Consider the following 15,995-nt stretch of genomic DNA (forward strand, 5'->3'; position numbering starts at 1 on the left):
GTGCTCTTATGTCCCACAAAAATACTGTTCAAACGTTCATACCCCACCCCTTAACATTCTATATCGTCATTACCTTGTGCATTGCTGTTGAGTAGGAACACTCCATGTGCTTTGGTATCTTCCTCGAGACTCATATAAAATGGATGTACACCGTAAAGGTTAGCTCCATCCTGAAGAGAAGTATAAACAAATATAATAATACACTGTCAAAAAGATAGGTAATCTCTTAATGTAAAAGAATGTGTATTTATTTGTATGCACTCCTTAACTTCCGGGGGCACGTCATTAAGGTGCCGGGTCTTTGGGAGCTGATGGTGTACCGCGCCGGCCGGTAAAAGGTTTCGGAGCTGCGAACGGTAAAAAGTAAGGGTTTGGGGGTTGAAAATCACCTGAAAAAAACGGAAATGTGAGGGATGAGCAATTTAGGGGTCATTTATGCTGGTTTAATACTATCATACCGCCTTGCCGCTGAAGCTCACTGAGCGGCGTGGTGCACGCGCATTGCAGACAAACAGACACAATCAAGGCTTGTCATTGGTTGATTGCCGCAGCGACAAGCGGCAGGAAAGTCTGACATGGGCATAGCTGAAATTGTCCAAATGTGTCTTTCAGCGCTCTATTTTTGTACAATTCGGGGAACAGCCTCTCCGGGGAACATACCCCCGGTAACTTACGCTTGGTGGCTGGTCACGGCTGAACATCCCCCACGTCCTCCAGTTCAAATCATGTCTGAAACTGCTATGCTCATGTTCACCAAAGCCGTAAACATTGCTAGATGGAAGCTTTGTCGAGATGGAGAGAAATTGGTCGGCAAATGTAAAAGCGCCAAATGACGTGTCCCATCTGTAGAAAGCCAAGCGAAAAAACAGTATTTTGATTGATTAATTGAAAAATGATTGATTGATTGATTGATTGATTGATTGATTGATTGATTGATTGATTGATACTCTTGAGTCCTGAATCACGATCAAAATGATCACTACACAAAGGCATGATATAAACGTGATTAGAGAGTTTGCGTCAACGCTCCTAAATACAACCAAATTTGGCGCAGTACACTGAGTCTCAATTGATTTTTGTACGGGTAAAGAAAGCATTGGAGATTACATTATGCAAGCTATGCTATCTACTGAAGATATCACGCATACTGCAGTTACTGTCCGTTTTCCAATACACAATACACAGTGCTCTTACCATTGACGCGTAACCTCTACAAATAGCGTACGTTAGAAGTATGGGTAATTGCCTAGTTAACGTCGCTGTGTGAAAAATAACCGGCCAATATTAAAAGTACTCTACTAAAATTCTAGAAAATACAGTTTTGTAACATGTCCTAAATTTTTAGCTAATTTAGATGTTTGGAAATATTCGTACTTTGGTGTTTTAGTGTATGTTATATATAGGTAATAGTACAGGGTGGGCCATTAAAAAGTTCACACTTTTTCGATGGCTTATTTCTCAAAAGTGCAAACACATATTGAAATAAGTTGAACATATTTGTAAACCTCTGTCTGGACTGTCATTGCTGAAAAGGGCATTAACATCCATGGTCTAATTACAAAATGGCGGCCATTTGAAGCAAGGGGGTCAAAAACCACTTTGCACACACGTAAGTCAAATGGAGCGGATGATCACGCGATATATGGTGGTCGCTGGTTCACACCACAATGGATTAGGAACAAAGGAAGAAAAATAACAGTACGCATGAAAGTTCTGTCAATATTTCTCTTGTAAATTAACCATATTTAAATAAATATTTCTTTTTCAAACAGAATATGTAGCCTTCCAGTTGAACAGAATATGTAACAGTATAGCTTTAAATAATCTGTGCAGTTAACGTTTGTTTGCAGTCGCATTCTAGATAATGTGCATAATTTTATACCCGAGTCTTCATGATGGTTATTGCACTATAACATAAATCTTATATAGAGATATAACAAGATAAATTTATAAATAGGTGTCAGGAATGTCTCTCCTTCTCTTCGGAAATTATTTCTTCATATAGACACATGTAAACCGTAGCAGTGCTTCAATGGAAACGAGTTATTTGTTTCAAATTGTCATGAAATTAAAAATATTGCACTAGAAAAGTAAGAATACAAGTAAAATCATATTTGACTCTGATAAAAATAGTTCTGTTCTTCATTACTGCTTATCATGGTTCCATAAAGTCACGTATTTATGCATGCCACAGTGAAAATGCTTCGAATACAAATCATCGCACGATCGTACATATGGTGAACTGCTCTTGAAGTAACCCTGGTGCGTCGGATCCTTGTGAACGCATCTGTAATATACGTCTCCTCAGCTCCCGCAAATTCCTTGGCGGACCTTCGGCATACACAGACGCCTTGACATCACCCCAAAGCCAGAAGTCCAAAGGTGTCAGATCAGGACTCCTCGGAGGCCACTCCACATGATGTCCAAGGCCGACAACACGATGCGGAAACAACTCCTGCAATCTGTCTCTAACAGCGATAAGACGGTGGGCTGGCGCTCCGTCTTGAAAGAACCACGCCCTGCGGATGGCCCCGTTCGCTTGCTGTCCAAATATTTGGACCAGTTGAGGCTCTAGTTGATCATTGATTATGTCGAGGTAAACGTTTCCATTTATGTTCTGGTCAACGAATATCGGTCCTATCAACCGGTTGTTTCCTGTGACGGCTGCGAGAACTTTGCGTTTGTCATGTGGAACGTTAAAAGCAAAGTCTCTCGGAGGATTGCCTTTCGGTGCATACATTCGTACGTTTTGAGAAGAGACAGACCCGTCCATTTGAAAGTTTGCCTCGTCAACAACAACAGCGGTATCAAGAAAGCGACGTGCTCTGTTAACTAACCAGTTACAAAACTGAAGTCGCCGATTTGGATCTCCTGGTTGCAGTCCATGACGCTTAAGGATCTTATAAGGGTGCCATTCGATATCATGAGTGATGATTCGTCTGAACGTTGTCCTTGGAATATGGGGACAATTGTTCCGTCGAGTACTCAATCTTGGGTTAGCTTGCAAATCCCTTCTAACATCGGCAATGTGATTGGCTGATCTTCCTGTTCGTGGTCTCCCACTGTTAGATTTGTTCCGATTGAGAACAGTTCCATGTAAGTGAAACTTTTGTTTAATATTATAGATGTGTCGGCGACTAGGAAGTCTGGTATTCGGAAACTGGTTCGGCCATGCATTCAGGACAGAGCGCACCTTTCCGGTTCTTGAAATTTCCTCCTCGATGAAAATTCGTTCCTCCTTTGTAAACTGCCGCATTTTGAACAGCAAGAATCACCTCAAAGTACTTACACGGGTATCTCTAACATGAATGACAAGAACGCACGCAAGGCATTTTAAATTTGAAGTTCCCTCCAAAACTAGTGTATTTGTTATGTAAATGAGCATGTCCAATCAGCCTTTTGTGTCAATTTCACAAGTGAATGATTTTCAAACAGTAAACAATTCATACACGCATGAGTCCGATGACCCCGGCAAAGAGTCATCAAACTTTTTTAAAACTTGCTTAAGCCTAAAAACTTAATATGCATGATCATTGTCTATAGTCTTACGTGTGTGCAAAGTGGTTTTTGACTTCTCTGCTTTAAATGGTCGCCATTTTGTAATTAGACCATGGATGTTAATGTCCTTTTCAGCAATGACAGTCCAGACATAGAGGTTTACAAATATGTTCAACTTATTTCAATATGTGTTTTCATTTCTGAGAAATAAGCCATCGAAAAAGTGTGAACTTTTTAATGGCCCACCCTGTACATTGCCTAGTTAACATCGCTGTGTGAAAAATAACCGGCCAATATTAAAAGTACTCTTCTAAAATTCTAGAAAATATAGTTTTGTAACATGTCCTAAATTTTTAGCTAATTTAGATGTTTGGAAATATTCGTACTTTGGTGTTTTATGACGGATATGTAAACGACAGATAACACCAAAAAATATGAAGAAATTATTTCCAAACCGTGTTAAGTCTGCAAACCACCATGCTTCTCATTTTCAAGAACGCTGGTTGACAATAAGCAGAGTATTGTCTCATTTCGTAAACAAAAGCCCACACAGAATTGTTCTCTAGCGTTCGCTTTATAATCGTTCACCCAACTGAAACTATAATACCAGCTCATTGCTCCATTGTACATGTAAAGCAGAAACATATGTTGTGTGTATTTAACCAGAGAAGATGTGATTTAATCAGTTGAGCTGTTTTCAATGAGTGTTATCTTGGTTTAATAGCTTTTAAGTCCTGCAAAGGTCGTGGTGAATTCTACTGTAGGCATGACTGCATCATGGTAAGAAAATCGCAGTCTTTCAACTTACATTGTATAAATAGTCTCGGACCCGCTACCCCTAGATATCAGCCCATTATACGCACTAAAAACTTTTTCTCATGTTTTGTGTGTGCATTACGTGACAGGAAATTTGGTTTGCCGTTGCATGTGGAGCTGAGAATTGGGTCAACACACAGTGCACATGATTACCTTGGTTAAAGCCATAATGTACGATTTTATAAAATTTGTAAATATGTTTTCAAACATGATCTTTTGGCATAGGCCTACTGTAACACTTGGGTAATGTTTACACGTGTCCCAACTTAGGCCTACCCTAAATGGAATCAGCAAAATTGATTGTGTTTGTCAGGTCAATAGAGCAATTTTGACATTATTGTCGCCCGGTATTGTCGTACGTTTAATAGTCCTCCATAGAACACCACGTCAAAAACGGTAAGAATCGGGGTTTCCACTTTACCTTGGTATTTCGACTTAAAATGGACAGAAACTTTTTCCTGCCACTTAGGCCTACACCTATGATTACTAATACTATTTCAGCATTTTGAGTAAAGAATAACAAAATTGAAATTGAATGGAAATCAAACATTATGGCTATAACTTCCTTTCTTTTTTTATGGATATCTATAGCGGTTCTCTTGTACGTGATAAGTTGATTCTAGGCCTTTAGCAAATACCGTGCCTCGGAAGAAAGTTGCTGTGCACTGCCTATATACAATACATGTAATACGTGCATAAAGATGTCAATATTAAATGCATTGTTTGTAGCACGTGCATGATATCAGTAGTTACATACAATTTGATCATATGTTAATATTTGATATAACAAAAAATCTTTGATAACAATCCTTTTCTTACATAGCCTAGGCCTACAAATAATTTGCGTGGCTGTACGTTTTTTTTAAATACTGAAAAATAACTTTCAAAACTCAGCCGTAATTTAATTCTTTGTTATTTTTTATTGAAGCTGCCTCACACACCGACATCGCCTGGCAAATAATTACTTGGTACACCAGAGACACTAAAATCAATACCCGGGTTCGATACACGTGAATGTGCTATGCACGATTTTGATATTCAGATGAAAATCTTTGGATACCGGGGTAGAAAATGATGAATATCTCCCGTAAATGATTTCGTCTAAAGAAACCAGATGTGGTTCCTTGCACTTGAACATATGTGTTGAATAGATATGACTAGTCGTTAGCTTGCGTCTTGAGAAAGAAGCTTGAGTCTTGAACTCAAAAACCGACAATAATTCTGATTTTATATGTGCCGAATTACCGTAGAAACCCGTCTATAAGGAATAGAAGCGACTGTGATGATAGCATATTTCACGCTAGCGCCCTCCACAATATTATATCATTATGGAATTTGAGCAAATCATTTACCGACACAAGCAGGTATACAATGTATTATTTTATCTTTATTTCGCATCTCACGAGCATAGCTCACTTGGCAAGGCATAAGACTTTGGTTCTTTAGATCGGAAGATGGTGAGTTCGAGCCTCATCACGGTCACACAAACTTTTATAAACAAAATATTGTTCAAACTTTTCATTTATATTTTCTTGCATTTTCTAAAGACTCCTTTCGTGATCATTTTTTTTTCATATTTAGTTTAATTTATTCTATTGTTTTTCTTTTATTGTTTCTTTTCTTTGTCTTTTTTTTTTGTTTAATTTTATTTTTTCTTTATTTTTCTTTGATTCATATAATATTGGCAGGATAAGGAGAGGAGGGAACTAAAGACCCATTCAGTGATTTGCTCATCCGGACGATCGTAAAAATCATCAAAATTCACCTTTGTCATTGTCATAGATGTGGTAACATAGCCTGCTAGTGGTTCAGCAGAAAACCGTGTGACACATAATATACATTTGGCTACATTTTATTATACGATAAATACGAATTTATTAAACATGGTAACAAATATTCTCTAGCAGATGGTAGGCATAGGCCTATTATAAATTCGGGATATTAAATATCTTCCTGACGAGACAGATCTGCGCATGTGGTCAAAGACGATTCCTTACTAGTATCCACAGACCGTCCGCTGGAATTAGTTGAATCGCTATGGCTGTTGGTCGGACCTCTCATCTCTCCACATCGATTGTGACCTATCCCCGACATTGCCCTTATGAACTCACATCCTCCTGTTTTATTCCGATACGCTGGCGAAGTTACGTAATAATCGGATTAACTACCATAGCAATAGGTGAAAACAATTTTTGAATATACCGCGTTATACACTGATACGTTCAGGCGGTACCTCTTCATTGAACCATATCATGCTGCACCTGTAAGATCTTTGAAAAGACCAGTATTGTATTCAATCTATGATTGCAGACATACACAGTACAGGTGATGAGTGTAACCTGCTTGTAGCGCAGCGCGATATGTTCAAAATTGTTTTCACCTATTGCTATGGTAATTAATCCGATTAATTACGCAACTTCACCAGCGTATAATGGCCGAATAAATTCTGACCATCACTTGGCTTGTTGGATTCGTCTATACTACAATTCGCTGTCGAAGTGACGTAATAATCGCAATAACTACCATCAAGCAGATTGCACTAATCACCCGCGTATGTCACCAAACATAGATTGAATACCACTCTTTTCATAAATACTAATCTTACATGGCGAGTGATTAGCATTTCTTTGACAACTATGGTTTAATGCATAGGTGCCACGTGAACGATGAAGTGCAGGGCTATATATTCGAAATTGTATTCATCAATTGCTATGGTAGTTAATCCGATTAATTACGTCACATCGACAGCGAATAGCCTATAGTATGGGTTCAAGTGGAACAAAAAATACTGTATGTCCATTGCTAGCTATGGTAATTAATCATGTTAGTGTTTACATCACTACTTCGGTGAAGACAAGAGAAGTGTGCCTTCTCTACCAACGCCTGTGATATAACAGGTGCAAGCGAAACAAAATTGAATGACCAGAATAGTTTCCTTTGTCAGATGAATTGATTGAAGTTTTTGAAGACACTCTATTCTTGATGGGACAATAGATTCAAATATGGAATAATTATTATTCCTCATCTATTTTTTTATATTGAAAAAACTGCAATTGTGGCAACAGAACAATATTTATTTTGATTTCATTTCAAGTAGAAACAAAATCGTGCTTAAGCCAAAAACGCACCCTACCTCAAGAATTGGGATGGCACAAAGGTGCAACATAGGTTTTTATTGCAAAGACGAGGACAGACAAGTAGTTACAACACATTCTGTCTAACCGTGGGTTTCGCTATTATTTAGAATAAATGCTTTTACTAGTTTCTATAAAACCACAAAATTACTAAAAAAAACTATAAAAAAAAACTATAAAAAAAACTAAAAAAAAAAAAAAAACGCACCTAAAATTAAAAGTAGAAAGGTAGATTTGAAGAAAGATAAAAAGAACATGTCAAAAGTTAAAATTAAACGAGAATGAAAAAACAGAACCGGTGCCCGGACCATGCTCTCTTCAGCATGTCTTCAGTTCCAAAGTCTGACGCTCTATCAATTGAGCTATACGATCCTGATATACGAAACAGTCGTTATTATGTCAATACAATTGAATACCTGAGTGGAAGAAAGGCCCAACTCCATCAAAACTGTTTTTGAGATATTAAGGAAAAACTAAATATTTGGAAAAGTTTTACAGACAGAATGTTTTCATCTTCAGGGGACCTTCAATACATGAACATACAATATTACATACATTCGAAATTATATATGATGTTTCCATGGCAACGGTACATGTCTTAATACGAGCTGGAGTTGGGCCCTTCTTCCACTAATATACTGCAAGCACCAGTTTCGTAAGCAGATGTGTTATAAATAGCTACAGAAATTTGGTAATTATCCATTAATTGCACAAGTAGATGCATGTAATATGTTAGCAAGAAAGTTTATTGTAGTGAAAAGCAGATTTCATGTATGAACAAAAATTCATCTTTAACCCAATATTTGTGGAAGAAGGGCCCAACTCCATGGAGTTGGGCCTTTCTTCCATGAAAACCATGATTAAGTGCACGTGGAAGACTATTTAGAGAGTGGATTTTGGCTCATCTTTCACACACAATGAAGAACTGTCTGCTGGCAATAAAATGCTAGGTCTAACTCATTTTTGTAAAAAATTGGAGTTGGGCCCTTCTTCCACTCAGGTATTCAATTGATTGGTGTTACAACATACTTAGATGGAATGCATAGCCACCCAGTGCCAGTATATATTTGCTCAAATTCCAAATACAACAAGCAACCAATTTTATTGAGGGCGTTTGTTGGGTATATCCTTGTAGACGGGGTTTTACGGTATATAGCGCAGTGCAGGGGCGTAGCCAGCTTTCTGGGTCAGGGGGGGCAAAATAAAATTTCGGGGGCACAGAAAAAAAATTGCAGTTGCATCATACAATACATAGAGACTGTATATCTACGAGCTTCCCGAAAAAGGTCTTAATTGGATGATGTGCGCGCGTAGCGCGAAAAAAAAAGGTATTTTACACTATTTTCGCCCATTATCCGGCTAAAAGGGGCTTTATTGTTACAATGTGGGCGCGTAGCGCGGAAATTTTTTGTCTTTTTTACTATTTTGGTCCTGAATTTTGCTAGAAAAGGGGCTCCGTGCCCTTTTTCTTTTCCTTTGCCCTCCTGACTTTCTCTTTCATTTTTTGTCAGAGGGGCACTTTTTTCTTTCATTTTTTGTCAGGGGGGCACTCTGCCCCCCCTGCCCCCCCGCTGGCTACGCTACTGGCGCAGTGTATAGGCCAATCGTGGGTAGTCTAAAAGCATAGGCCTATGACCTATGGCGTACCATGCTCGACTCACACACAGCGAGGTCAGTCACCGGGCAATTGTCAGTAGCCTTAGTCAGCCTATTATGCGTCTCAAAACTATTAAACAGGTCGGAACAAAATGGCCATGCGTGGCGGTGGATTCAACCTACCATGGCGATTTCTGCCATGAAGATATCGGGGCGATGACACTGTGCCTCATTTATTATTGCGTTAAAGCTTTTATATAATATCAAATATGCCCGGAATTTAAACGTTTTCTGTTAAATGTTTTGTGTTTGCTGAGAGGCTGGTTATTAATACGGAAAATTACAGATCATATACTTACAAGACTGTTCCGGTGGCTTTTCTAATTATTCGAAGAGAGAATGGATTCTCTGTCATCCGAACCTCATAGTTCGGGTTGGATGGTTGAGACTCGGGTGTTCCTGGCATGGATAGCGGCACTTCAAAACGCTGATTCCCAGGGTCGTAGAACTGTCAGGATAAAACATGATACTGGTTACTTTAAAGGAAGTCTCCGGCAATCACAACATTATGCCTTATATGTAAGAAAAATAATTATTAAGCACGAATCACGTGGTTTTATTTCAAACAAACTCATAGTGACCATAAAAACGAATAAAAACGTCAGTCTCTCAACACGCGATATTCAAAATTCCCGGGCGCTGAAATTGTCGAGTGCAATGACGTCCCAGTAATACAATGAAGGCTGGCGACAATTGAGCACAAATAACCATTACGTCATTGCACTTAAACAATTTCGGCGAGGGAATTTTGAATATCGTGTGTTGAGATCCGACTGTTTTTATTCGTTTTATGGTCAATATGAATTTGTTTAAAATAAAACCATGCGATTCGTGCTTGATAATTATTATTCTAACAAATAAAGGATATTGTTATGCTTGCCGGAGACCCCCTTTAACGTAATGAGGAAGGTGACTCATTCGGTAACGTGCGTTACCAAAATCCCATCTTTCGTCTCAATCAGTAACGCACGTTACCAAAATCCCATCTTATGGCTCAACCAGTCTTGTGTTAGTAGCATGTGCATTGCATGATGCAGTCATGTCTACAGTAGAATTCATCTCGACCTTTGCAGGACTTAACCCCATTAAAAGCTATTAAACCAAGATAACACTCATTGAAACAGCTCAACTGATTAAATCGGATCTTCTCTGGTTGTGCACAAGTGACTGTTTTCATGTGCGATATCGCAATAAAGCTGGTATTCATAGCTTCAGTTGGGTAACCGATTATAAAGGAAACGAAAGGAAACAATGTTATGTGTGGCTTTGTTCACGAAATCAGACAATGTCGTGCTTTTTGTAAACCAGCATTCTTGAAAATGAGCAACATAATGATTTTTGACTTAACACGGTTTAGAAATAATTTCTTCATATTTTTGGTGTTATCTGTCGTTTACATGTCCTTCCTAAAACACAAAAGTACGACCCTCTCCAAACACCTAAATTAGCTAAAAATTTAGGACATGTTACAAAACTTTATTTTCTAGAACCTATTTAGAATAATTTAAATGTAGCTTTTACCGGTTTTTTGTGGCATCCTTCAGAAGTGAGCGGTCCGATACCAATATTTTCGGTCAAATCTCCATTCAAATAACACGGGGAGTTGGCTAGCTATGCCTTGCCCTCACTCATATTTTACAAAAGTACGACCATTTCTGAACATCTAACCTAGCTGTAATTTTAGGTCATGTTAGAGAAATATATTTGCTAGAAGTTTTGGAGAATAAATAAAATATTGGCTGGTTATTTTTCACACAGTGATGTTAACTAGGCAAGTGTCCATTCTCCCAACATACATCATTTGTAGGGGTCACGCGTCAATGGTGAGAGCACTGTGTATTGTGTATAGGAAAACGGACAGTAACTGCAGTATGGAACGCGGCGAGATAAAAAGAGTTCTTCATTATATTATTACACGGAGACTTCAGTAACGCACGTTACCAAGTCACCTTAGTTACACTGTGTGTACAGTACGACCAACTTAAAGAGCAATCTTACTTGCATGATATTTTACATCAAGTTCAGAATCCTTTGCAAGAAAAAGCATGTAGACATATGCCCATATGGGGTAAATATTTAGCATAATATGGGGTACCTTATGGCCAGGAATTTGGTAATTTTGGTACATGATGCAGTCATGGTCCATGGCAAAGGCGATTCGACCTTTGTGGCATTAAACCCAGTTAACAGGAAATTAATCCAGTAAATCGATTCAGTAAAGCAAATAAGCTCATGCATTCGATCACTAACGGCAACAAGCTTCGGTCGATTACCCCAGCTGCAGCGTGTGTAAACTCTAATTTGCATAGAGGCTGTACGTGAAATTATTGATTGGCTCCAAACAAAGGATTTGAACCGGTGCACGTAATCATGGCGCAGTGCAGTCCATTCAATCAAATGTTGTCATCAACCTATTTGATCGCAGTGCATTGTTATGTGTGTGAGACGAACTGTCGCGGTTGATTGCAATCAAACAAACGATGTCTTATGTATTACTTTGTTCCGTGATGAAAATCGTGATGTTTTATTCAATCACTCTTGAAAAATGTATTTCTTTTGTAGGCCTATTACTTTGTTTTGTGATGAAAATCGTGATGTTTTATTTCATCACGCTTTAAAACAAACGATTTCTCATGTATTACTTTGTTTCGTGATGACAATTTTGATGTTTTATTTCATCACTCACGAAAAATTGATTTCTTATGTATTACTTTGTTTCGGGATGAAAATCGTGATGTTTTATTTCATCATCACGCTCTAAAACAAACGATTTCTTATGCATTATATTTGTTTTGTGATGAAAATCGTGATGTTTTATTTCATCACGCTCTAAACAATAATTATAGTTACATGCATTTCAAGAAAAAATCTTATTAAAACGGTAGGCCCTATGTTGTTTAGAAAAAATGTAGAAAGTGATGATGATGATGATGTCGATGATGATGATGATGATGATGATGATGATGATGATTATGATGATGATGATGATGATGTCTCCAAAAGTGTCCCGGTTTGTTTTTCTTGCCCTAAATCGTGCGTATCTATTAATAAGGCACTTCAATAATCAATAATCAGTCCCGTGACGGCCTCCACTAACTAGCTACTAACTTGGGTTTATGGGCGCTGATATTTCATGTTCACTGTCACTTATTTATCAGAAAAGTGCGACCATTTGTCAATCACCTACAGTACCCAATTTCGGCATACTATATAAGAAACTCATCATGATGATTGCCAGAGAATAGTTAAAATGTAGCTTGTACCGTTTTTTGTGGCATCCTTCAGAAGTGAGCGGTCCGATACCAATATTTTCGGTCAAATCTCCATTCAATTAACACGGGGAGTTGGCTAGCTATGCCTTGCCCTCACTCATATTTTACAAAAGTGCGACTATTTCTGAACATCTAACCTAGCTGTAATTTTAGGTCATGTTAGAGAAATATATTTGCTAGAAGTTTGGAGAATAGCTAACATATTGGCTGGTTATTTTTCACACAGTGATGTTAACTAGGCAAGTGCCCATTCTTCCAACGTAGATCATTTGTAGGGGTCACGCGTCAATGGTGAGAGCACTGTGTATTGTGTATAGGAAAACGGACAGTAACTGCAGTATGTAATGATACAATGCATAGAGTAATATATATTTTTGTCTATATATTTTTATACCATTCGGTAAATGTCAGGAAAACCCCAATATTGACAAGCAATAAACTTGTAAGGCCTTAAAGTGCAAGCTGTTTGTAGCCTGATATTCTATGTGCACGGTTAATATCATTAGGCCTAGATAATAAATATTATGTTTTGATGAATCCAAGTGTGTGGAAATATTGGATCCAAAACATAATATTGATAAAATTGGATGCTTTACGCCCAATATTTGTTGGTCTCGTTATGAGTTTTAAAATATTGGACTCGATTGACGTCTCATCCAATATTTAAAAACTCATAGCTCGACCAATAAATATGGGCTAAATCAATCAAATTTTATATCACACTCGCGTTCTTTGCAGATATTTCAGATAATAAATATTTACAATTTAATATACAAAATAAATTAAGTTTCCGTGGTCGCGGACGTTACTGAAATCATGTTATTTCACCAGATTAGATTCATCTTAAAATGCAAGCAATTTATAGTCTGATATTCCATGGCTAATGCCACACTCCTTAGAGATATCTCGGATAATTAATACACATATGGAAGAAGATTCCGCGGTAACGCACGTTACCAATATCACTTCATCGCCCTATAGGCCGGGCCTATAGGCTCACCTTAAAGTGCAACCTGCTTGTGGTCTGATATTCCACGGCTAATATCACATTCCTTGGAGATATTTCGGATAATAACTATTTATACACAAATGGAAGAATATTCCGGTATAACGTACGTTACCAAATCATATCACTTACCTTAAAGTGTAACCTGTTTGTAGTCTGATATTCCACGGCTAATATCACGCTATCAATATCCCCACCAAATTGACTGGGTACACCCTCAATCCTTTGGAGTCGAACCTGGAACCCCCATGGTCTATCTTCACGAGAACCTACCATCCTAAAAAGGAAAAGGCGTTGTAAAGCTGAATTTATACTCCATCGCTGAGCGACGAGCGATTGGTTTCTAGCCAATAGCGCGCTTTTTCTTACGTCGGGAAAAGCGCGCTACCTCATTGTTAAAAAACAATCGTTACACCGCTCAGCGATTGAGTATAAATTCAGCTTAAGAGTTTAAAAGAAACCAAAGATGTAAAATAATAAAATTAAACCTGGAACATAATAGGTCTGTATAATTTTGTCATCATCATCAGTCGGCTGCGGAGCAGGCGACTAAAAGCTTTATCCACTGTTGCGATCTTGGCAAGCAAAACAATTTTGTTTGGCTGCAGCATCCCTTCAGTATATACCAGGAGGTGCCGGACGCTTATTTTTTTTCTAAAACCATAACGGGACGCAAAAATTGTATAACCCATAGGAACACATATGAAAGAGTTAGGGTTAGGGTTTAGGGTTAGGGTAAGTGTTAGGGTAAGTGTTAGGGTTAGGGTTAGGATTTTTTTTTTAATGCGTCCCGTTATGGTTGCAGAAAAAAAAATTGAAAAAAATCTGTGTGATCAGCACCGTGCCAAATCACAAACTGATATCGCACACACACAAAAAGAAATATACCGCCCTGGCTTTTCCCTACCTATAAGCTCCATAATTCTCTGGGAAATGACACCAAGGCACGCCTTCCACTGTCGTCTCTCCATACAGACATCCTTTAGCAAGACACTGCTCTTCAGATGGAAACTGCCCAGGCAGACACTCCACCCTGTATATCTCCTCTAGCGGTGGTCCTTGAGTTGGTGGTTCTTTTGAAACTGGTTCTGAATCTGGCGGTGTGGTATTTCCATAGTCTGGATGAAGGAAATAAGTTGCTAGAACACAAGCTGTACCGACTATTAATGTAGTTAGGATAACGGACCAAATTATAGCTTTTTTGTTGCTTTTGGAAGGTTTTTCGGTATCATAGTCCATCGCTTCCATGATGTTAAGTTATGTTGTTTTCTCAGCGACGCTATGTTTGCTAGTGGCATGTGCAACACGTAGTATCAGTAGTAGCGGTGTACCGTGATATTGCTATCAGCAGTAGATCGGTGGAATTTGACCCGGTCGCCTATCTGCCTAAATATTGCACTCGTAATCATTCAAAGTAAAAGGGTGCAACTTCAAGTATTATGCCGAGTTTTCGATCTTACTTAACATAATAACATAAACAGTGACAGACATTTTTGAGGACAATTAAAAAAAAAAAAAACACCCCAAAACAACAAAACACATTAAGCATTTTCCAGCAACACAATTTTTTTTATTTTGGTTTGGGTCATAACGATTTAATAACATTAAATTTTGGCTATATAAAGATCTGGAAACCGTTTAGAACGTTTTGTATGAAATTGAAATAAAACGCAAAACTATTTAAATAATGTTGTCAAAAATTGTATTGTCATATATATGTATTTCTATTTTGTTTTGGCAGAGCGTTTTGCAGCAAGTTTTCAAAATTGTTTTTGAATGTTATCAGGTGTTAAAAAGTTATAGCTACTTTATACCCTTATTTAACCCGACATTTAACAGTTTCCGGGCAACGTATTTAACCTTTTGCGAATGTTTATACGGAAAAGTTTGTGTTTTCTTTATAAAACAAAATTATGGTTACAACACTTTAATGTGTTTATTTTGTAACGCTCTCATTTTCATGAGAGCTACAGTGGCGTAGCGTCATGGGCACGGGGGGGGGCAGCCGCACGTGCCCCCATCGATTTTGAAAAGTTAGAAAATCCCATATAGGAAAACTGTCGAAAATGGCTTGTGCCCCAATCAGACCCTGTGCCCCAACCAATCTTGGTCGGTGCCCCCCCAGGATGAGAGACACAGGCGTTTCATCCTATACGTATTTTAATTGTTTCAACAATGGTGATATAATCAAGCAAAATGAGTCGGATGTCGTTAATATTGATTTTGAAATAATTATGGTCAACAATATTATTCAACTTCCTTTGTATTCTATTTTTCTGAGGAACACTAAAATAATCATATCTCTGGAACCATCTTGTTGAGATGGGGTTTCCAGCAAAATCAAGCTCTGAGAATGGCCCATGTTATGATGAATCTGAAAACTGAATTTTGATTTTGATCGACAACAGACTCGTATAGCTTGATCGCATAATCCTGACATGGTCTAATTTCTAAAACGAAGATCATGATAATTACTTTGGCAAAAGAAAGTATGATTGTAGTAATATCGATAACGTTGTACCTATTTAGCATGTTTTGGGTGAAAAGATCAGATTATTGGACCATTAGGTGTATCCTAAAAGGGAGTGATTAATTTTATTTGACAAACAACAA

At 38.0% G+C, this 15,995-nt stretch overlaps 1 protein-coding gene across 1 annotated transcript in view; it reads right to left on the reverse strand.

Moving 5' to 3' along the window:
- Positions 1–14,652, reverse strand: part of LOC140138923 (sucrase-isomaltase, intestinal-like) — a 32,769-nt gene extending 18,117 nt beyond the window's left edge. The window contains exons 1-5 of the mRNA XM_072160706.1: positions 14,290–14,652; positions 13,515–13,659; positions 9,404–9,552; positions 675–843; positions 74–170 (exon numbers count right to left, since the gene is read on the reverse strand). Of these exons, the coding sequence (XP_072016807.1) occupies positions 74–170; positions 675–843; positions 9,404–9,552; positions 13,515–13,659; positions 14,290–14,630 (901 nt within the window). The 5' untranslated portion in view covers positions 14,631–14,652. The remainder of the gene's footprint in view (positions 1–73; positions 171–674; positions 844–9,403; positions 9,553–13,514; positions 13,660–14,289) is intronic.
- Positions 14,653–15,995: the final 1,343 nt, after the last annotated feature.

This window comes from Amphiura filiformis, chromosome 18 (assembly GCF_039555335.1).
Source record: "Amphiura filiformis chromosome 18, Afil_fr2py, whole genome shotgun sequence".
NCBI lineage: Eukaryota > Metazoa > Echinodermata > Ophiuroidea > Amphilepidida > Amphiuridae > Amphiura > Amphiura filiformis.